Source organism: Vipera ursinii (genome assembly GCF_947247035.1).
Source record: "Vipera ursinii genome assembly, chromosome: 13".
Taxonomy (NCBI): domain Eukaryota; kingdom Metazoa; phylum Chordata; class Lepidosauria; order Squamata; family Viperidae; genus Vipera; species Vipera ursinii.
The window spans coordinates 3,456,557-3,481,011 of NC_139526.1; the positions used below are offsets into that span (position 1 = coordinate 3,456,557).

Below are 24,455 nucleotides of genomic sequence, written 5' to 3' on the forward strand. Positions count from 1 at the left end.
AAAGAGTAACTGTAGAAAAGGGATTTCAGATTTTTCTGGTGAAAAAACAACACACACCTCCTGAAGCATGTCTCTCATACAGCTAAAAACAAATCCCATACCCGATCAATCTCAGCCTCTAAAAAGCCACTGCTGTCGAATGAAAATTACATTTTCCAGTGAGAATGACTGACATTTTAATAAAAAATCTTCCTTATTTACTGAAAAATGGATTTGATAAACACGAAGCCAATCTCTGTGATTACCAACTACCCAGTGCATTGTATGGACGTGGTGCAACACAGAAGATTAAATCGATTTGCTGGAAGTACAGCATATGGTATTCAGAGCCAACTATTCTGAATGTTGAAAAATATGGTTGCAAGCGCCCCGTCTCCTGCTGCCCACAGGGAGGAAACTGCCAGCATACGGGGGTACTTTTGTGGTTAACCCTATTCCAGAGTGAAGGATTCTGTAGGGAAACAGCATCTGCAGGCAACTCTATTGGACCAACGTTTCTGTGAACACTGAAAAATATCTAACTCACAAGTGAAGCTTAGCCAGGGTATTAAGATCTCACCTGAGTTGAAGACATAGAGTTCAAGCAGGCTCATGATGATTTAAAAGTGGCGGCAGGTAGAAGTCGTTCCTACCACTGCAGAAATGTAAAGAGTGGCCTAACATCTATCTATTGTGTCCAACAGCTTGAGGATCAGCTACATCACCTAGAGAGTTGCAAGAGAAGTGATTAACCCACCCAGGCATCGTCCAGTGCTACTCAGATACAAGACAAGGCTTCCTACGCAGGAACCATTTCAGAGGAGATATAAAACAGCTTTGTCCATAGGGGAGAATAATTTTTGGCCCACTGGTGAATGCAGTGCAGAAGTGCTTCAACTGTTAATTTCTCCAACCATTTTTATTCTTAGGCTTACTGGCTGTTCAGCTAGAAGGAACAAAAGGAACATACCCTTCCAAGACTGTTTTGCTAATTAATATAGGCAAAGTGAAGATATAAAAGGGGTCCCTGCAGATTTTACTCTGCTAGTCATTGCCGATGATAGGCGGCAATTCCATCTCCGTTTGGAGGCTACTGAGCCAGTGCTGTCCAAAGACATTTCCACAGTCATGTGGCCAGTATGATGTCATGGAGCACTGTTACCTCCCATTGAAGTGGTACCTATTCATCTACTCACATTTGCCTGCTTTCAAACTTTTGAAGTGAAGAGTGCTACGGGAATAGATTTGTGACTGACCCATTCTCTCTTTTAGCTAACAACCAGCAGGTGCAATGATTAACACAATGGGAAAAGAAATCCAACAATTTTACTCTAGGCAACATTGCTACCTTCAGGTATGATCCTGAAAATGGCTCTTAGTAATTTTAGTAATATGACTGTTCTATAAGACACTTCTATAAAATAGTAGATTTTGGCGGGGGGGGGGGGGGAGTTGGCTGGCCTAGGGGAGAATGCTAATTAATTAAAAAGAAAGGGGAGGAGAATTCTGCATCACCAAATAAATTGATTAGTGTTTTTCCCCTCCCTAAAATAATACATCTTTATCATGCGATACAGAGATTGTGTTGAATACATTTACATGATTGATACAAGTAAAGAATATAATTATTGGACAAATGTAGCAGCCTAATTACCAAATCTAAAAATAATTCCTATTACAAAAGCAAACTTTTGTACAATTCTGAATAAGCCAAATAACTAATCTAAAGGAGGGCAATATGACAGAGGCAAAAATCTATTAGTAATACTGTTGCTGTTTATTTTGCCACTTTTCAAAACAATCATTCCAAGCTTGTTTGCAAGCAACTGCAACTGCAAATAAAATACAAGAATCCTTTAAAGAACTTGAAAACTACAGACTGAATTCATGCTTAGACCTGCTAAAAATCAACATAACTTCCACTGCTTTGATTTACTTAAATCTAGGATTTTGGTGGCTATGCCCAAACAAGCTTGAATCCAAGCCAACATGAAACCACACTTACTTGAGCTTTGTAACTATGGAGGAACATAGGGGGGAAAAAGGCTCACACTTTGTCATTCTGTGACATGTTACGGTTGGTTCTTACAAAGTAAGTTTGATTTTATAAATAGTAACCTTACAGTTCCCTTAGCCTGCTGAAAGTAACTAGTTTTTTTAAAAAATAAACTGAGGAAAGAAAGGCAGGATAGCTGCTATGCAATCCTTCTGTGGGAAAAAGCAGAATGCTGAGATTCAGAATTCCATGGCAGTTGCTGTGGCTGAATCTTTGCATCAGCCAATGGCTGAAGATCAGGTTTCAGGGGGGGAAAAAGCTCATATCTTCATCCAGGAGTAAATAAATTTTAAAAAAAACCAGGAAAAAAATAATCAAAACATCCAAATGCTCATTGGAAAACAGTGCTTTTCCAGCATTGATACATTATGCAATAGTTTACTTTCAAAGAGAAAAACATAATGTAATTTAATATCCTGGCCACATCAGACAGTATACAGTGGTACCTTGGTACTCAACTTCTTTGAAACTCATCGAATTTGGTACTCAATGCATTTTGATGTGAAAATTTTGTCCTGATACTCGATCGTTTGTTTGGTACTCAACGCACAAGTTAGAACCTGTCGGTATTGGCTGCCCTTGTGACTCATTCACTACATTATTCCTTATGGAAAAAAATCTGTTTGGCACTCATTGCTCTACCTGGAGCCAATTAACAATGAGTACCGAGGTACCACTGTATTCATACCATCTCATATGTATCTATGCAGTGAAAAGTCCCATTGAATTAAATGAGGCTTATTCTATTATCTGTGTGGCATAAGACACACATACACGTGTACTCTGGAGGAATCCCATAAAGACATGGAATAGTCAAGGTTTGCTATAGAAGTGTCCTGTGCTACAAAGAAGAGTGAGACAACAACTGCTAATATAAAAGGGTGGGACACAGAAATACATTATTGGAAGCTGTGTCCCATATTTTTTTTGCAGGTCTGTTCCTGGAACATTCCAAGGCTCCCCCCACCCCACCATCCCCGAGACATGGGTTGATTCAAGCGCTAGAACCGGCTCCTTAGAGAAAGTGAATCTACCAGAACATGCCCAGAATATTTGGAGCGACAGACTGTTCATCATATGGCTGCTGAATTATTTTGGCTCCAGTTGAAAGTCCTGGGTCTTTGGCTTCTAACATGTAGAGGACCTTCCCTCTCTTTAAGAGCTGGCCCACTTGACCTGGAGACACACATGAGGGTCCCATGCCAGGAAGCCAAGGGAATGTGTGTCTGTGTGGGTTCTATTGAATCTTCTCTGCAACTGTCCCTGTGCAATGGAACATATAACCTCTTGAGATACAAGGCATATCAATCTTCCTGCCTTTTATAAACCATTGAAAACCTAGCTGTTGCACCAAATATCTGGACATAATGGTCCATGGGTTGCCTTCCTGATTTTAATTGTAGAGTTTTTGTTTTGTTAACTGTAGATGTTGTGTTGTTTTGAAAACCACCTTGAGTTTCATATATAAAACCATGCAATAAAAATAAAGATACTTCTGTCCAGAAACAAGAGAGAAGCCAAATACCGACTACAAAAGCTAACTTCCCTGGGCCATAATTTAAATCAACTGCACAAACTACTCACATTAAAAGTTGTATGTCTAGTGTTAAGTACAACAGTGGTACAATTTTATAAAAAAGGAAGTGCATACTTTTCATTGCATTAGGCACGACAGCAGCAGTTTAAGAAAAGCCACTGATTGTGAAGGAGGTGTCTGGAGCTTGAGGCAAACAGTAGAAATGATCCATATTTAAAATATTCCCCAGAAGCAGCAGCCACAGCCACGCTCCTTGGGCTCATCTATGTTGTGTATGATTAGGCAAGCAGCAAACAGGAGCTAGCACATTGTTTGAACATTATGCGTAGAAAGGGCTTCAAGCTGTCCTGATCACCATTACACAAGCATGCATTACTTTGCATTCGTCCAGAGGCAGAAGGAGAGCCGCTCCAACCAGTCCTGCATCCGGCCAACGCAGATTCTTTGGCTACAGGTCAAAGTCAGGCAAAGGCGTTGCTCCAATATGGCTGAGGCAAAGGAGGAAGCTTTCTTCCATGCCCTTCCTTTGCAGCCAAACCCCACGTGCCATTCAGCAACCTACAAAGTGTCATTACCAGATGCAAACCATCCCTCCTTACATTCCACTGTGGTTGATGCAGAAGTCACCACCTTCATAATTATTACTCAGGATCACAAACATTCTGAAGAATCTTAGCTCTGTCCACATGGGCAGGAAAGAAAGAATGAGAAAAACAACCCCCTAAATAACTTCTGTGAACAAAACAAGGCACCTGCAGGTTAATAAACAGTCCCATTAAACATTATGCAATTTGTCTCCTCCGTGAGTTGAAATTAAACTGAAATAGAAATAAAAAGCTATGTATTCAATGTGATGCTATTTTAAAAAGGTTATAACGATCAGGTGGGTTTTTATAAGCCAAGATTTTTCTCCCAGCCTGAAATAAGGAAATCAGATAGTTCCTCGATTTGAGCATATCAAATTTGAGTTAGCCACCAAACATCTTATGCAGATGATTAAGGGTAGAGCAGGTTTTTTTAAAGTATAAGGTATAAATGTTTGCAATTTTATAAGCCTATTAATTTGCTCACAACTTCCCTTGAGGTTTAATGCTCTGATCTTAGCTATTGTGAAAAAAGTTTTAACGGCTGGTGTTTGCTGCATTTATTGAAGTTTGATTATCACATTGATTTGTGCTTCTTAGATTGTAAGCCGCCCTGAGTCTTCAGAGAAGGGTGGGATATAAATGGGATTAAAATAAAAAGGTTGGGGGCCACTGCTCTAAAAAACGTCCGTCAAAAAGCAGTAGGACTGTGTGTGTGTGTGTGTGTGTGTGTGTGTGTGTGTGTGTGTGTAAAACCAGTGGACAGACAGTTCCTCTGCTTAGCAGTTCATCCTGTCAGCAAATTCTTTCTAAAGTGCTGTCTGAATCTATATCAGTTTCCATCTCTTATCTTTCTATTGCTTTCAACAGACAATAGCTTTATGCCCTCTCTTGCGCATGGAAATCTTTCAAAATATTTGTCAGCTTCTCCTTCTCCCGCCAATCTTTCGCTGTTCTTTTAACTATTACATACAGGACTTGGCTCCCAGTTAATACTTGTTATTATGCCTTTCTCCTCTGAACCCACTCCAGTTTTGCCATGTTCCTTTTAAACTATATTGTCCATAACTGAGCACAGTATTCTAAGTACAAGCTAGTCAGTGCAGAGTACTATGATGTCCATGCGCTCTTCTGTTAAAGCTGTTTGACTGCGCTGAAATTTTCAGCTGTTTGCTTAAATTCAGTCTGTGGGCCACCGGGAGTCATAGATACTGATCACATGCACTACTGCCTATCTTAGGTTCTATAACCTGTGTATTTGCTATTTGCTTCACAGATAAAGTGAACAAAATATTTTCACCACTGAATTCTTGTCTTTGGATCTGGCCCAATGTTCAACCTTCCTGGGTTCATTTTGCAGTGTGAGTTGGTTTTGCAGTTAAACCAATGAATCCTGTACATCACGCTGCATAGCACTGGTCTCCTTTTGGAACAGCCTTACCGGATGATGCAAAACCATTTATGAACAACCTTCAGTGTGGTTCAACTGATCTACTAGGTCACAGAACCAACCAATTAACGTTTCTCTGTCATAAACTTAAGAGAGATTATGAGAGAATTTTTCAAATGCTGTATTTAAGATATACCACATTCTTAGCATTCCCTTGGTCTATCAAAGTATTCATTCTGTAATAAAGGAGATAAATTGAGTTTGACATGATTTGTTCAGCAGCAATGTTTTCAAAATTTTCAGACATGCATTCATTCTAATCTCTTGTACAATATAGACATTAAATTAACCTATCTGTAGTTTCCCAGTCTTCTCCCTCCCCATTTCTCAGTTACAAGTCACGATTATTCCATACATCCACTACATTTAGACCCTTTGTTTCACAAGTATCATAGTTATTATGGTATATACAATACAGTATTTGTATCCATACTTTGATGAAAATGAAAGGCAAAATAAAGATGAACATGGTCCTACACACTTCTGAAAAATACAAAATACAAGCTAGTCTTATAGACAAACCCACATTTGTTGTTGTTGTTAGTTGCGAAGTCGTGTCCGACCCATCGCGACCCTATGGACAATGTTCCTCCAGGCCTTCCTGTCCTCTACCATCTTCTGGAGTCCATCTAAGCTCACGCCTACTGCTTCAGTGACTCCATCCAGCCACCTCATTCTCTGTCATCCCCTTCTTCTATTGCCCTCAATCTTTCCCAGCATAACCCACATTTATTAGACTATAAAATCTCTGAGTAAGTTGCAAGGAGCCAGCAAAGGGAGGAACAAAAAAATTCAGAACTCTTTGATCTTGCTACCTCCTATATTTTTATCCGGGGCATCAGGGAAGGGCCATTGGATTTTGGTGCAAGGTACAAATAACAGTATAATGAAGACAGTGTGGCCCTTCCACTAGCAAAATCATGTACCCATTTGGATCGCCACAAAAGAGATATATTTTATATATATTATATATTTTGCATGTTGAAAACAGGAAAGATGCTTTCTTTTGTGGTTCTGGTCAAAACAGGCCTTCAGAATGTTTCAGGATGGCTGAACTCTTGATGGATCAAAACTCAAAAGAGTTCAAAGGTGTTTGGTTTAAGAAACAACAGGAACGCAGGGCAAGATCTTCTCTCCCTTTGGTTTCAACTCCAGGACACCAACCAAATGTAAGACTACGAAAAGGAGTGCATGTAAACATGAAATTTAGAAACCCAATTAAAACATTAGCCCTGTGGTGCTCTTTGCATTTACAACTTCTGTAAATTCAGCGAAGTTAGCAACATTTGTATATGATGCACATTAGTGCAAGCATGAATGTGCAAGGTGTGCCTCTGCAAATATATTCTAACTGCATTTATCTGCTTGCTTTGCAGTTCCCTGGGATTACCTGAGATGCAGCTCAGCCAGTTGCTCCTAATCACCTTTCCTCAACCTGAGCCACTTCAGCAATCAGAACCTCCCACTGAAAAAGAACATGACTGCAGTGCATACAATGCACCCTTCCCTCTTCAGCGTAGCGCCTGACAAACGCGAGGGCTTGCTTACCACCTAAGCTTCACCCAGCACATACCTCCAGACCCATCCTTGGAGACCAGATGTTCCTACAGTTTCCCCCGGAACCTTGTAAGCAGCAGTCAGGTTCATCATGGCTGCATCTGCTACCAAGAGGTTTGTTGTGAAGCACAGGAACCACCTTGGCCAAGGGTGTGTGTGTGTGTCTGTGTGTGTGTGTGTGTGTGTGTGTGTCAAAAAGACATCTGGGCACGTACTGCACAGCTGCCCACTGATTTTGCAGCCGGCGGAATGACAAATACATGGAGTTCCACCTGGTGTGGAAATCCTTAGGGATCAAACTGGAGAGGTGAAGGAGAGTTCAATCTGGTGCTGATCAAGCTCTTTTTCCTCCTCCTAACCTACCATTACATGGCTTTTAAACAATTAAAACCTAACAAATGGCTGGAATGGATTAGTTCCTGGATCAGCTTAGGGGGTTGGGAGTGGAGGGCCAGGGTTTTACGGTGTTTCTGTCTCCTCTGAGGCTGGTTCCAATTAGGGCTGGTAGAGGAGGGAGGTCCAGCGGCACTGCAGTCTGCCTCAGGAATGGCTTTCGCTCCACTCCTACCTAACATCTACATGAAGCTGCTGGGTGAGGTCATTCATTGGCACAGGATGACAGATCAGCAGCGCGCTGAGTAAGAGCTGAACAAGAGCTGAACGTATCTGCCCGTGCCTGGCCAAGTAAGGCTACGAATGAAGAGGAGAAGGCTTCGACTCAACCCTAGAAAGACCAAGTACAGGTAGATCTCAATTTATGACCACAACTGAGCCCAACATTTCTGTTGCTAAGGGAAACGTTTGTTAAGTGAGGTCTAATGACCTTTCTGGCTACAGTTGTTAAATGAATCATTGCACTCGTTAAGCTAGTAACACAGTGGTTACGTGAGTCTGGCTTCCCCACTGACTTTGTCAGAAAAACCACAAAAGGTGATCGCATGACACTGCAAATGGTCACAAATAGTAGTCAGTAGCCAAGCGTCAGAATTTTGATCATGTGGCCATGGGGATGCTGCAATGGTTGTGAGTGTGAAAAATCGGGCATAAGTCCCTTTTTTCAGTGGCGTCGTTAACTTTGAACAGTCAGTCAATTTCCCATTACTGATTCTGGAGGAGGTGCTACTCCTGCAGGTAGGATTGGTGCACAACTGGAGTAATTCCTATTTCAGGAGCAAGTAGCACATGGCCTTTACAGGCCAGTATGGCCTTTACAGAAAATCACCTTGTTGCTCCAATAGTGCCCGTTCCTGGACTGAAAGACTCTTGCTTAGAAACGATAACCGGGACCAGAATTTCCATGGCTAAGCGATGAGGTTGTAAAGCATTACAATAACAATTACTGACAGCAGTTCTGGCAGATCCTGGTTACCATTCGCTGCAGGTCGTTAAGCAAGGACCTCATGTGACCGCAACATCCGACTCCCCGCAGGCTTTCCCAATGTCTTTGCTTGTGAGAAGTCAGCAGAGAAGGTCTCAAATTGTGATCAAGGGGACACTGCAGTGGCTGGAAATCTGGGCCGGTTGCCAAGCACTCAGACTGCAGTCCCATGACGGTGCGATGCTGCAAAGGCAAGAACTTCAAGAACCAATTCTAAGCACCATTCATTTAATGAACAGTCGTTGAACAAGTGGTCCTTAACCAAGGGCCACCTGTACTTGCATTTACTCACGCATTCATTATCTCCCAGTCAAACTATGCAATATGCTCAACATAAGAGTTCCCTTGAAGAGAATTTGGAAGCAGCAAACACAAGTTTGAGGGAGTAACCCAGTTCCCCATGCCACATCATTGTTTTCTGAGTTGCATTAACTTCCAGTAGACTTCTGGATGCAATACCAGGTTTTGGGTGATGTCTATAAGACCCTGCCTAGTAACATCCACGCTTCCTGTGAGACTACCTGTCTCAGGTTGTTTCCACTCACCCTACCAGATCTGGTGGGGAGGCATTTTGTTCTGTGTTCCTCTTGAGAGACAGGACCCCTGAGGTGGGCTTTCATTGTTGCGGCCCCTGTCTTTTAGAACAGCCTAAGATCTGGATGGCCCCAACCCTGTCAGCATTTGGAAAGTACAGAAGGCCTGTTTTTCTCCCTCAGGCTTTGAGGCCAGGATGTTAGCAGAGCCATATCTATGTGCATGATGATGCATTATGGAAGAATTTTCCTAGGCACCTCAGCTGCGTCATGTTGCATTGCATTGTTTCTATTTTGCATTGTTTTATGTCGTTGTATTATTAGCTGCCTAGAGTTTTTTGATGATAAATTCTTTAAATAAAACTTTTAAAAAATTATAGCACTGGGGTAACTGTATTAGCAGACTCCCGGACCCTCACAGTGGCTTCACTCAGAGATTAGTTTATTAGCATTAAGTTGGTTTGTTTTGATCACTGGTCCACCTTGCTAGTTTCTCCAGACATTCAGAAGCTAAATAAGCAAGACAAGCATCATATTTGTTCCATCCTTTTATATACAGCTTCATATTCTGTGCTATCTATCATTTAATCCTAAAACCCACACAGGAAGCCTAGTAATAAACAGCTCCAGCTATCACCTTTGCTTTCAGTTTATCACAACATAGTCAAGAAAGTGTCACATCAGTTTGCAACTCCCTAATGTAAATATTAAGAATACAAGTCTAATAAACAGCTCAATAAATTCAATCTCTATCCAGCTACAAGCATTGAGCATCTTTCTATCCATTTTAAAGATGTTGAAAATAATGCAATGAATGCAAATCAATCATTTATATATTTGTTATTTACTGTTAAAAAATTCCTAACAGAAATTAAAGGCCAATATTCTTCAAAAGTAATATATCAGAGGAGCTTAGAAGAATTTATTCTATTTATTTTTTAAAAATCCCAGCAGCTGTCTTTTACAACATCTTTCTGTGCAAAGTTAAACCCAGACACCCTGAAATGAAAGCATGACGTTCTGTTCCTGCAGTAGGCCAGAATTTCAGAGAATTCAGGGTAACTGTATATAAGCAATGTATTGCTAGGTGCTACTAGATACATCTGGTCCTTCCAATCATTGGAGAAGCTACAAGGTGCTCTGTATCTTCTGCACTTTATCCCCGTGCGAAAAGTTTAATTTCTAAAGAAAGTATAGGGACCATCAGAGAAGCAGATGATTTGAGAATCTGACTTGCTTGATTTCTAACTGACGGATGACCCTTCTTCTCAGTGGCTTCATCAGATGGCAAAAAGCATGAGAAAGAGGAGCCCTGAGGTGCCCCACACCGGAATGGCCAAGGGCTACTCCACTAATGTTGAGTGGAAAGGCCCTCTTAAAAAGCAGCAGAGCCACTGAAGAGGAGTGCCAGATTCCCAACCCTGGCGTGTAATACAGTATCACAGGGGATAAAGTGCAGAGAAGAGCAACTAGGATGATTAAAGGCCTGGAGACAAAAGCATATGAAGAACATTTGCAGGATTTGGGTATGCCAGTTTAGAGAAAAGAAGGACTCGGGCTGACATGAGAGCAGTATTCCAGTATTTGGGGGGCTGCCGCAAAGAAGAGGGGGTCAAATTATTCTCCAAAGCATTAGAAAGCAAGATAAGAAACAATGGATGGAAACTATAAGAAGTGGAAAGAGGGGCACATAACTAAGGCAGAATATCAGCAAATAGCCTGAGCCTGCAAAGATGAAGTGAGAAAAGCTAAGGCTCAAAATGATCTAAGGCTTGAAACCAAAGTCAAAAATAACAAAAAAAAGCTTCTTTCAACATGAAAAAAACAAGAAAAAGTTAAGGAAATGATTGGTCCATTAGTGGGGGAAAGTGGCAAGAAGGTGACAAGCAACAGGGAGAAAGCAGAACTATTTAACTCGTTTTTTGCATCTGTCTTTACACAAAGGGAAAAAACAGTCCAACCTACCAAAACCAGTGCCATAAAAAACAGAATAGAAACGCAAGTTAAGATAGGCAAGAAAATGGTAAGTGAGCACCTGTCCAGCCTAGACGAGTTCAAATCACCAGGACCAGATGGATTACACCCCAAGGTTCTCAAGGAACTGGCAGACGTGATCTCAGAACCACTGAACTATATTTTTCAAAGATCCTGGAGCACTGGGGAACTACCAGAGGACTGGAAAAGAGCTGATGTAGTTCCCATCTTCAAAAAAGGGAAAAAAATAGATCCAGGAAAATACAGACCTATCAGCCTGACCTCAATACCTGGGAAGATTCTGGAAAAGATAATCAAACAACAAATCAGCGAACACCTTGATGCGAACAAAGTTATCACTAAAAGCCAACATGGGTTTGTCAAAAACAGATCATGCCAGACAAATCTTATTACATTCTTTGACCAAGTGACAAATTAGTGGACCAGAGGAATGCTGTAGATATAATTTACTTGGACTTCAGTAAGGCATTTGATAAAGTAGATCACAACCTACTACTTGATAAGATAGAAAAATGTGGGTTAGATAGCTTTACCACCAGATGGATTCGTAGCTGGCTGACAGGCCGTACTCAGCGTGTGGTCCTCAATGGAACCGCATCTACATGGAAGGAAGCGTGTAGTGGGGTGCCCCAGGGCTCTGTTCTGGGCCCAGTGCTCTTCAACATCTTCATCAACGATTTGGATGAGGGGATAGATGGGGAACTCATCAAATTTGCAGACGACACCAAGCTGGCAGGAATAGCCAATACTCCAGAAGATAGGCTTAAGATACAAAAGGATCTGGACAGACTCGAACACTGGGCACTATCTAACAAAATGAAATTCAATGGTGAAAAAAGTAAGGTTCTACATTTAGGCAGGAAAAATCAAATGCACAGGTATAGTATAGGTGGTACCTTGCTCAATAGTAGTAACTGTGAGAGAGATCTTGGAGTCCTAGTGGACAATCACTTCAGTATGAGCCAGCAGTGTGCTGCAGCTGCCAAAAAAGCCAACACAGTGCTAGGCTGCATTAACAGAGGGATAGAATCAAGATCACGTGAAGTACTAATACCACTTTACAATGCCTTGGTAAGGCCACACCTGGAATACTGCATCCAGTTTTGGTCACCACGATGTAAAAAAGATGTCGAGACTCTAGTAAGGGTACAGAGAAGAGCAACAAAGATGATTAGGGGGCTGGAGGCTAAAACATATAGGGAACGGTTGCTGGAATTGGGTATGTGTAGTTTAATGAAGAGAAGGGTGAGGGGTGACATGATAGCAGTGTTCCAATATCTCAGGGGCTACCACAAAGAAGAGGGAGTCAAGCTATTCTCCAAAGCACCTGAAAGCAGGACAAGAAGCAACGGATGGAAACTAGTCAAGGAGAGAAGCAACCTAGAACTAAGGAGAAACTTCCTGACAGTTAGAACAATTAACCAGTGGAACAACCTGCCTCCAGAAGTGGTGAATGCTCCAACACTGGCGGTTTTTAAGAAGACACTGGACAGCCATTTGCCTGAAATGGTATAAGGTTTCCTGCCTGAGCAGGGGGTTATACTAGATGACCTCCAAGGTCCCTTCCAACTTTATTATCATTATTATCATTATTATCATTATTATCATTATTATCATTATTATCATTATTATTATTATTATTATTATTATTATTATTATTATTATTATTATTATTATTATAAAGAAGCAACCTGAAATTAAGCAGAAACTTCCTAAAAGTGAGAATAATTAACCAGTGGAACAGCCTGCCTTCAAAAGTGATGGGTGTCCCATCACTGGAGGTTTTTAAGAAAAGACTGGACAGCCACTCGTCTGAAATGGTACAGTGTCTCCTGTGTGAGCAGGGGGTTGGACTAGAAGACCTCCAAGGTCCCTTCCTATTCTGACTAGGACTAAGGGAAACCAATGCCATACCCAATCTCTGACCACTTTCTATGAAACAGCAGGGCCCTCTGTCCTCTAAAATATTCCCTAAAAAGGTTGGGCACAGGGATGACAGCCATTTAACACAGCTGGATCAAGAGCGAGCCCCTTCAAGCAGCTGCACATCAGTGCCTCCTTTTTCAAGGAAGCAGGCGCTGCTCCCTCCTCCCTCAATGATGCATTGATTTCCTCGCTCGCATTGTCTGGCTGCTCAAAGGAGCCAAGTGGAGCCAAGACCTGGTTTGTAAGCAGTTGAGCGGACACTGCAGAGGACCCTCTCCGCTTCATCACGATCCACAAGAAATCGAGGGTCATGGTGCAGGATGGTAATCCAGTAACTTCCTTTGCAATTCAGCCAGTAAAATAGCCAACCAGTCACAGCAGCATAAAGAGCTGAAAGTGGTTAGAATGCAGTATTGCAGACTAATTCTGCTGACTGCCAGCAGTTCGATCCTGGTTGGCTCAAGGTTGACTCAGCCTTCCATCAATCTGAGGACCCAGATTGTTGGGGGCAATGTGCTGACTCTGTAAACCGCTTAGAGAGGGCTGTAAAGCACTGGGAAGTGGTATGTAAGTTTAAGTGTTATTGCTATTCTAGAGATCAATGAAGGTTGCGACGTGGTGTCTGCCATGCTGGGAAAAATGTCAGGCAACTGCTGGAAACCGAACAGATCCACTGGGTAACCAAGGTGGAATGTCTTATTTTGTTCTACCTTCTTCTGGACCTCAATAGTGGAGCTGTGCTGATCAAGAAACCATCTGCTTAGGACAAAAATGTATATAATGTCCTCTAACCTCAGATAAGTTGAAATAAAACTATTTCATCTTCCCTCAAGCCTCCTCTAATTATGTCAATCTTGAGTATTCAATCATTTCCTAAGGATGGAACTCTTACCCCCAAAACAACCACTTACTGTCTTGTGACAGCCCACTGGCAGTCTTGAGAAATTCTCATCCTTTTCTTCTTTCTTGCAGGTCCCCCCATTCATGCAAACCAAACAATCCTTTTATTTTTCTCCTACCCCAATTCCATTCACAAGGACCCCTTAAACTCTTCTACAGCTGAGGGTGCAGAATACTCAGAGAGCAGATACTTAATAAATAATAATAATAATAATAATAATAATAATAATAATAATAATAATAAGTAGTAGTAGTAGTAGTAGTAGTAGTAGTAGTAGTAGTTGGAAGGGACCTTGGAGGTCATCTAGTTCAACCCTCTGCTCAGGCAGCAAACCCTATACCATTTTAGACAAATGGCTGTCCAGTCTCTTCTTTAAAAATGCCACTGTTGGAGCATTCACAACTTCTGGAGGCAGGTTGTTCCACTGATTAATTGTTCTGTCAGGAAATTTCTCCTTAGTTCCAGGTTGCTTCTCTCTTTGGTTAGATTATTTCATAATCTAATCACGATATGCCTTCAACATCAGACAGGTTCCAGAAGAGAAACAGATTGATAATTGATAGCCCTTGCTGGCAGACCATCAGATCCCTCCCATTTTCAGGAAAAATTACCACCACCACACCCCCCGGGGAAAAATGCATCAGAAAAAAGAAAGTATAACATTGTACATATTTTATCTATTCTGCATAAATGAGTCCTATATCTTGTTATACTCCTCTAGGTCTATAGGTCATCTGCTCATGGGTGGCAACCAGGTCCTCAGTCCAAGGGCAACTTATCACTCCAATACTGCAACCTCAGTCTGGTGGCCATAATAAGGGCACAGAGGATCCCTTTACATTGTCTGGTTGTCAAACTCCATGTGATAGGTGTGTAATTCAAGAGAATATTACCTTAAAATTTTAGATTTTGTGGCAAAATCGTATTTATATAGTTTACTTTCTCCCAAAATTTAATAAATATACATCATTGAAAAAATATGTATTTTAAGGAAGTATTATCCTTATTACATCTCCAACAGGTCTTTTTCTACACAAATACAGTACAGTCTCTTCCCCCCCAAAAAGCAAATCCCCCCTAATTACTGTGTTAATGACCACAGTCCAAACTGATGGACTGTGGTGTGGTCAAATCATGTTTGTCCTATGATAAAATGTCAATCTAAGAAACAAAAGCAGACAAGAGCAATTTTGATATTTGTTTTGGGGGGGAGATGTATTTTGAACCCAACTTCCATGTAAGATTTAAGGTGCTAGTACTTACATGGCTTAGGCCCGGGATACTTGCAGGACCATCTGCTGCCGGGAACAAATTCCCATCGTCCAGTACGCTCACACAGAGAAGGCCTCCTCAGGGTACCGTCAGCTAGGCAATGTCGGCTGGCGACCCCCAGGGGAAGAGCCTTCTCTGTGGGAGCGCCAGCCCTGTGGAACCAGCTCCCCCCTGAGCTTCGAATGGCCCAAGATCTCCGGTCCTTTCGCCGCGGCCTCAAAACACTCCTTGTCCATCAGGCTGACCTGGACTGACAGGGATTTTAATTATGTTTTTAATTTTTAACTCTTAATTTTTAATTTATTTTAATTTTAATTTTTATTTATTCTACAGGGGCCTTTAATTTTAATTTTATCTTAACTTCTGTATTTATTGTATGTTATTGTTGTTAGCTGCCGAGTCCTTCGGGAGATAGGGCGGCATATAAGTCCCAATAATAAATAGATAGATAGATAGATAGATAGATAGATAGATAGATAGATAGATAGATAGATAATTTGCACTGCTTTAAATGTTAGCTATATAGAACGTCTAAGCCTTGATTATTCTGCGATTAAATGTAATCCAGAAACCTTTTTAAAAGTTGGGGAATCTACACACGTATATTTAATAATTATGTGGTTGTAAATCCACCTTATCCAAAGAACAGGTTTTGCCAGAAAACAGCAAAAAAGTCACAAAATACAAGCAGATGACCACGGGACTCTGCAACCAGTTGTAAACACAAGCCAGTTGCCAAGTGCTCAAAATGTGACCAACTGGGTTGGCAGTCATAACTTCAAGGACAGGTCATAAATAACTTTTTTTGAGTCCATGATCATTTTAAATGTTTGAGTGGCCAGTTATACTTCACACACACAGTCCACAACTGATTAACACCCTTGACAGTTTAAGAAACAAAGTACAATGATAATAATAAATAAATAAAGAGATGGCTTCTTCTATGCTCTCAAGATATCACAATAAAATCACATTTCAGAAAATGTTATTCCAATCTTTCAGTCAGGTAAAACTCAACACTCCTTTGCTTCCCTCCTCTTCTGAACGATTTATAAGTTGAGGAGAACAGAACACCAAACGACACACCATTCAAAAGAGGCACAGCCGTGCATCATTACCCAGAACAGTATTTATTCCTCTGGCCACCCATCTCAGCCATGTGACTCTGATAAGCCTCAGACAAGATACAGAGATTAGATCTATGCTGACTTTTCACAGTGACTTGCACAAACTAGATTAACAAACTTTGTCTGAATCGGCAAGTTTTTACCCTTTCCTCAAGTGGAAACCGTATTTTCATGCAATTCCAGAAATCCAAAATAACTAATTGCACCTGATTTGCAATCACAATAGAGGATGGTAAAGGTAAAGGAGTCCCTGTCAATTTTACTCCACTAGTTGTTGCTGATTGTGCTCATCTCTGTTTCATGGCCACTGAGCCAGCAGAGTCCCAAGACATTTCCATTGTCATGTGGCCAGCATGTTGTCACAGAGCGCTGTTACCAAAGTGGTACCTATTTATCTACTCACATTTGCATGCTTCAAACTGCCAGGTTGGCAAAAGCTGGGGCGAGGATGGGAGCTCTCCCCATTGTGTGGCGCTGGGGTCTCAAACTTGGGCTGCCGGCTTTCCAGTTAACAAGCCCAGCATCTTAACTACTGAGCCACCGTGCTGCCCTGATGGTGCAGCGGTTAAGGGATGGAGGATGCCATCTGTAAAATTCAATTTTTTCATACTTGAGACGCACCTTTACCCAAATACACATTAGGAGAAGGGATACCTCATAATTTATGACATCTATAAATATATATTGCCGTTGTTGTTGTTGTTGACTTACCTTTAATCCTGCCTTAATAATATAGGGGCAAATCACGGACCACATGTACCTTTCAACTCCTGTTTTACAACAACAAAACATCCCTCAGTGGCCAAAAAGCTAATTTTCAATAGCAGGTTTTTTTCAACTTCTCTCCTTAAATAAGAATCACAATGGATGTCTTAATTCTAAAGCCACCTCAATATTATATCTAAAAGACTTCCCTCTGCCTATTATGGTGATGTTATCACTCTATGAGCCAAAAACAGAAAGAACAATTGCAGAAAAAAGTATGCCTGCCCTACAAAGTCAATTCCAAAACATAAAGGATATTTATAGTATAGTACTCAGCTTTTCTGAAATTATCATTTTCACTTTATCCACAAGGTATTGTTATTATGGACAAACACAACATTATAGAAGGGAGGAGCGGATAAGAGCTGGCACAAGTATATAATGAAATCAAAATTCTCCCAAATTATCGTTAAGAACTTCTTGCTTTTCTCATTTTTTTCCCAAAGGAGAGGAAAACAAAGATGCTCAGGGATAATAGACCGATATGCATGTTATTGTTGTTGTTAGCTGCGAAGTCGTGTCCGACCCATCGCGACCCAATGGACAACGTTCCTCCAGGCCTTCCTGTCCTCTACCATCTTCTGGAGTCCATTTAAGCTCATGCCTCCTGCTTCAGTGACTCCATCCAGCCACCTCATTCTCTGTTGTCTCCTCCTTTTCTTGCCCTCAACCTTTCCCAGCATTAAGCTCTTCTCCAGCGAGTCCTTCCTTCTCATTAGGTGGCCAAAGTATTTGAGTTTCAACTTCAGAATCTGGCCTTTTAAAGAGCAGTCACGGTTGATCTCCTCTAGGACTGACCCGAGTCTTCTGCAGCACCACAGTTCAAAGGCCTCAATTCTTTGGCGCTCAGCCTTTTTTATGGTCCAACTTTCACTGCCATACATTGCAACTGAGAAGACCATAGCCTTGACTATACGCACTTTTGTTGACAGGGTGATATCTCTGCTTTTTAGTGTGCTGTCTAGATTTGCCATGGCTTTCCTCCCAAGGAGTGTCTTTTAATTTCTTGGCTACAGTCCCCATCTGCAGTGATCTTGGAGCCCAGGAAAATAAAATCTGTCACTACCTCCATTTCTTCCCCATCTATTTGCCAGATGCCATGATCTTGGTTTTCTTAATGTTAAGTTTCAACCCAACTTTTGCACTCTCCTTCTTCACCCGCAACAAGAGGCTCTTTAGTTCCTCTTCACTTTCCGCCATTAGAGTGGTATCATCTGCATATCATAGGTTGTTGATATTTCTTCCGGCAATCTTAATTCCAACTTTTGATTCATCTAGCCCTGCCTTTCTCATGATGTGCTCTGCATATAAGTTAAATAGGCAGGGCGACAGTATACAGCCTTGCCAGACTCCTTTCCCAATTTTGAACCAATCAATGGTTCCGTGTCCACTTCTCACTGTTGCTTCTTGGCCCACATATAGGTTTCACAAGAGACAAATAAGATGGTCTGGTACGCCCATCTCTTTAAGGACTTGCCACAGTTTGTTATGATCCACAAAATCAAAGGCTTTAGCATAGTCAATGAAGCAGAAGTAGATGTTTTTCTGGAACTCTCTAGCTTTCTCCATGATCCAGCGTATGTTGGCAATTTGATCTCTAGTTCCTCTGCCTCTTCGAAATCTTGCCTGTACTTCTGGTAGTTCTTGATCCACATACTGCTGGAGTCTAGCTTGTACGATTTTAAGCATGACTTTACTAGCATGAGAAATGAGTGCAATGGTGCGATAGTTTGAACATTCTTTGGCACTGCCTTTCTTTGGAATTGGAATGTAAACTGATCTTTTCCAATCCTGTGGCCACTGTTGAGTTTTCCAAATTTGCTGGCAAATTGAGTGTAGCACTTTTACTGCATCGTCTTTTAAGATTTTGAATAGCTCAGCTAGAATACTGTCACCTCCACTAGCTTTGTTGTTGCTCAGCTTTTCTAAGGCCCACTTCAAAAAAACCCCACAAAACTTCACATTCTAGGATGTCTGGCTCGAGGTCAGTGACTACCTCATTGTGATTATCAGGGACGTTAAATTCATTCTTGTATAGTTCTTCTGTGTAATTTTGCCACCTCTTCTTAATCTCTTCTGCCTCTGTTAGGTCCCTGCCATTTTGGTCCTTTATCATGCCCATTTTTGCATGAAACGTTCCCTTCATCTGTCCAATTTTCTTGAAAAGATCTCTGGTCCTCCCTATTCTATTGTTTTCTTCTATTTCTTTGCACTGTTCATTTAAGAAGGCATTCTTATCTCTTCTAGCTATTCTCTGGAATTCTGCATTCAATTGGGCGTATCTTTCTTTTTCTCCCTTGCCTTTCGCTTCCCTCCTGTCCTCAGCTATTTGCAAAGCTTCCTCAGGCAGCCATTTTGCTTTCTTGCATTTCTTTTTCTTTGGGATGGTTTTAGTTGCTACTTCTTGTACAATGTTGCGAACCTCTGTCCATAGTTCTTCAGGTACTCTATCAGATCTAATTCCTTAAATCTATTTGTCACCTCTACTGTATATTCGTCAGGGATATGATTTAGTTCATACCTGAGTGGCCTAGTGCTTTTCCCTACTTTCTTCAGTTTAAGCCTAAACTTTGCAATGAGAAGCTCATGGTCTGGCCACAGTCAGCTCCTGGTCTTGTTTTTACTGACTGTATAGAGCTTCTCCATCTTTGGCTGCAGAGCACATAGTCAATCTGATTTCTGTGCTGACCGTCTGGTGATGTCCATGTGTAGAGCCGTCTCTTGGGTTGTTGGAAGAGGGTTTGCTATGACCATCGTATTCTCTTGACAAAATTCTATCAACCTGTGCCCTGCTTCATTTTGTACTCCAAGGCCAAACTTGCCTGTTATTCCGGTTATCTTTTGGCTTCCTACTTTAGCATTCCAACCCCCCACGATGATAAGGACATCCTTTTTTGGTGTTAGTTCTATAAAGTGCTGTAGGGCTTCATAGAACCGGTCAATTTCATCCTCTTCAGCACTGGTGGTTGGGGCATAGATTTGGACTACTGTGATATTGAATGGTTTGCCTTGGATTCGAACTGAGATCATTCTGTCATTTTGGGGATTGTATCCCAGTATTGCTTTTCGTACTCTTTTATTGACTATGAAGGCTACTCCATTTCTTGAGGGATTCTTGCCCGCAGTAGTATACCTGATGGTCATCTGAATTAAATTCACCCATTCCTGTCCATTTTAGTTCGCTGATTCCTAAGATGTCGATGTTCAATCTTGTCATCTCTTGTTTGACCATGTCCAGCTTTCCTTGATTCGTGGATCTTACATTCCAGGTTCTTATGGAGAAAAAATGTTTACAGCATCGGACTTTCCTTTCACCAACAGACATATCCACAGCTGAGCGTCCTTTCGGCTTTGGCCCAGTCGCTTCATTCTTTCTGGCACTACTAGTACTGGCCCTCTGCTCTTCCCCAGTAACATATTGGACGCCTTCCGACCTGAGGGGCTCATCTTCCAGCGTCATATCGTTTTGCCTTTTGGTACTGTCCATGGGGTTTTCATGGCAAAGATACTGGAGTGGATTGCCATTTCCTTCTCCAGTGGATCACGTTTTGTCAGAACTCTCTATGACCTTTCCGTCTTGGGTGGCCCTGCACGGCATAGCTCATAGCTTCATTGAATTACGCAAGCCCCTTTGCCACGACAAGGCAGTAATCCATGAAGGGGATGCATGTTATACTTCCTTATGAAATTTTAGTTTTAAGATAATTTTAATTTTTAATTAATAATTTTAACATAAAATTCCTTATTTACTTATCTAATCTGACAATTTTGTAGTATCTGACCAAGATAATAATCAATAAGGCATCGTAAATTATCTTGTGAAACTACTATTTTGATAATTCTGCTTTCAGGAAACTGTAAGAAAGAGGTACGCTCTTTTCAGATTTGTTATTGTTGTTAGCTGTGAAGGCATGAGAAGAAGGGGACAACAGGGAATGAGGTGGCTGGATGGAGTCACTGAAGCAGTAGGCGTGAGCTTAAATGGACTCCAGAAGATGGTACAGGACAGGAAGGCCTGGAGGAACGTTGTCCATAGGGTCGCGATGGGTTGCATCGCGACCCTATGGACAACGTTCCTCCAGGCCTTCCTGTCCTCTACCATCTTCTGGAGTCCATTTAAGCTCACGCCTACTGCTTCAGTGACTCCATCCAGCCACCTCATTCCCTGTTGTCCCCTTCTTCTCTTGCCCTCAACCTTTCCCAGCATTAGGCTCTTCTCCAGTGAGTCCTTCCTTCTCATAAGGTTGCCAAAGTATTTGAGTTTCAACTTCAGGATCTGGCCTTCTAAAGAGCAGTCAGGGTTGATCTCCTCTAGGACTGACCGGTTTGATCGCCTTGCAGTCCAAGGGACTCGCAGGAGTCTTCTCCAGCACCATAGTTCAAAGGCCTCAATTCTTTGGCGCTCAGCCTTTCTTATGGTCCAACTTTCACTGTCATACATTGCAACCCGGAAGACCATAGCCTTGACTATACGCACTTTTGTTGGCAGGGGGATGTCTCTGCTTTTTAGTGTGCTGTCTAGGTTTGCCACGGCTTTCCTCCCAAGGAGTAAGCGTCTTTTAATTTCTTGGCTACAGTCCCCGTCTGCAGTGATCTTGGAGCCCAGGAAAATAAAATCTGTCACTACCTCCATTTCTTCCCCATCTATTTGCCAGGAATTGAGAGGGCCGGATGCCATGATCTTGGTTTTCTTAATGTTAAGTTTCAGGGCAACTTTTGCACTCTCTTTCTTCACCCGCAACAAGAGGCTCTTTAGTTCTTCTTCACTTTCTGCCATTAGAGTGGTATCATTTAACTTATATGCAGAGCACATCATGAGAAAGGCAGGGCTAGATGAATCAAAAGTTGGAATTAAGATTGCCGGGAGAAATATCAAAAACCTAAGATATGCAGATGATACCACTTTTCAGATTAGCTCTGGATTATTTCCTTTTTCTTTCTCATTGGTGGTAGCAGTCCCCCTTGCAGTGATGCCCAAGATCAAAGCCCGTGATTTGGGAGGGAGAAGAAGAATAATGAAGAGCTATTGAAACAACTAGATGACCTCAAGATGGAACTGTCTCATCTCTATATTGCCAGGGTGACTGGCGGAGCAGATTCTAAACTCTTCAACATCCGGGTTGTTTGCAAATCCATTGCCAGAGTGCCAACAGTCATTAACCAGACCCAGAAAGAAAACCTCAGTAATTTTAATTCACAGAATTTCCTATAGAATATTAGTAATGATAGAGGAATAGAATGCCTTATATCCATTTTACCCAGCGTACCCAATTCAAAAGTTCAGCTTGTATCCTGAACCTTAATCAGGAGGTGAGGGAGAAGCCCTTGCAGGGGCGGGCTGAGGAATTTAGCTATCATCTGACGGACAAAATCGCTCAGATTCGAGCTGGTTTGGATTCTGACTGGACAGAGACTGACGGGGAGGAATCGAGCGGTCTAGAGAATGTTACCTGGAGTGAATTCGATCCTGTGACCCCAGATGAGGTGGACAGGATCATGAGGAGACTGAGTTCCGCCACATGTTTATTGGACCCGTGCCCCTCCTGGCTGGTATATGCAGCCCAGGAGGAGACACGAGGCTGGTTCCAGGCAGTAATAACTGCTTCCTTGAGGGAGGGAACCTTCCCTGCCGCCTTGAAGGAGGCGGTGGTGAGGCCCCTTCTCAAGAAGCCTGCCCTGGACCCAGCTATTTTGAACAACTATCGTCCGGTCTCCAACCTTCGCTTTCTTGCGAAGGTGGTTGAGAGCGTGGTGGCACTTCAGCTCCCTCTGTTCCTGGAGGAAGCTGATTACCTGGACCCGTACCAATCGGGCTTCAGGCCAGGGTACAGCACGGAGACGGCATTGGTTGCGCTGGTGAATGATCTCTGGCGGGCTCGGGACAGGGGTTGCTCCTCTTCCCTAGTCCTGTTAGATCTCTCAGCGGCTTTCGATACCATCGACCATGGTATCCTACTGCGGCGTCTCAGGGGGTTGGGAGTGGGGGGCACTGTTTTACAGTGGTTCTCCTCCTACCTCCTGGGCCGCTCGCAGTCGGTGTTGATGGGAGGGCAGAGGTCCGCCCCGAGGCCTCTCGTTTGTGGAGTTCCTCAGGGGTCGGTCCTCTCTTCCCTCTTGTTCAACATCTATATGAAGCTGCTGGGTGAGCTCATTCGTGGTTTCGGGGTGGGGTATCATCAGTATGCTGATGATACCCAGCTTTCTTTCCACCCCGAACCAACCCAGTGATGCCCTCGACGTGATGTCCCGTTGGCTGGAAGCGGTCCGGGTTTGGATGGGGAGAAAGAGGCTTCATCTCAATCCTGACAAGACTGAGTGGCTGTGTATACTGGCATCTCAGACTAACCAATCTTTTCCATCCTTAACTATGGGGGGTGAGGTATTACCACCCGTTGATAGGGCCCGCAACTTGGGCGTCCTCCTGGATTCACGGCTCAGTTTGGAAGATCATATAGGAGCCGTGGCCAGGGGAGCTTTTGCCCAGGTTTGCCTGGTGCGCCAATTACGGCCCTATCTGGACCGAGATGCCCTACACACAGTCACCCATGCGCTCGTGACCTCCCGGCTAGACTACTGCAATGCTCTCTACGTGGGGCTGCCCCTGAGGACCACTCGGAGGCTTCAACTGGTGCAGAATGCAGCCACGCGAGTTGTAATGGGAGTCTCCTGATACTCCCATGTAACATCTCTTCTCCACGAGCTGCATTGGCTTCCAGTTGCCCTCCGGGTGAGATTCAAGGTGCTGGTGATGACCTGTTGTTGTTGTTGTTGTTGTTAATTCCTGTCCTCTACCATCTTCTGGAGTCCATCTAAGCTTAGATGGTGATGACCTATAAAGCCCTAAATGGCATGGGCCTGGATTATCTAAGGGAGCACCTGCTGCCAGCATGAATTTCCCATCGTCCTGTGTGCTCCCACAGGGAGGGCCTCCTCAGGGTACCGCCAGTCAAGGATTGCCGACGGGCGATCCACAGGGGGAGGGCGTTCTCTGTGGGCGCGCCTACCCTATGGAATCAACTGCCAACGGAACTCCGGACTGCCCCCGACCTTCATTCATTTCGCCAGGACCTAAAAACCTGGCTCTTTGAGCTATCTGGTCTGGACTGAGGGGTTTAATGTTTTTAAATTGTGATTTAATTTTTGTGGCTAGACTTAATTTATTTTAATTTTATATTGGATTGTTTTTAAATTTTGCCTTGTAAACCGCCCTGAGTCCTTTGGGAATAGGGCGGTATATAAACCGAATAAATAAATAAATAACCCAGAACCTGGAATACTGAACTCCATTAAGAGCTGTGTGGGTTTTCCCCTTTATAGTAGTATCAGCCAGTGTAGCAGGAAGAGCAAACCAAAACCACCTCAAATGTTTTGGGTTTGCTTGTTCCTCCTACAATG

The 24,455-nt window shown here is 42.6% G+C and overlaps 1 protein-coding gene across 2 annotated transcripts in view; it reads right to left on the reverse strand.

Moving 5' to 3' along the window:
- Nucleotides 1-24,455, reverse strand: part of USP7 (ubiquitin specific peptidase 7) — an 85,412-nt gene that overhangs the window by 48,089 nt on the left and 12,868 nt on the right. Inside the window, exon 2 of one of the 2 annotated variants that reach the window (XM_083372488.1) lies at nucleotides 560-704. The exons of the other annotated variant lie outside the window; for it this stretch is intronic. Coding sequence (XP_083228614.1) covers nucleotides 560-593 — 34 coding nt within the window. The 5' untranslated portion in view covers nucleotides 594-704. The remainder of the gene's footprint in view (nucleotides 1-559; nucleotides 705-24,455) is intronic. 2 annotated transcript variants of the gene reach the window in all.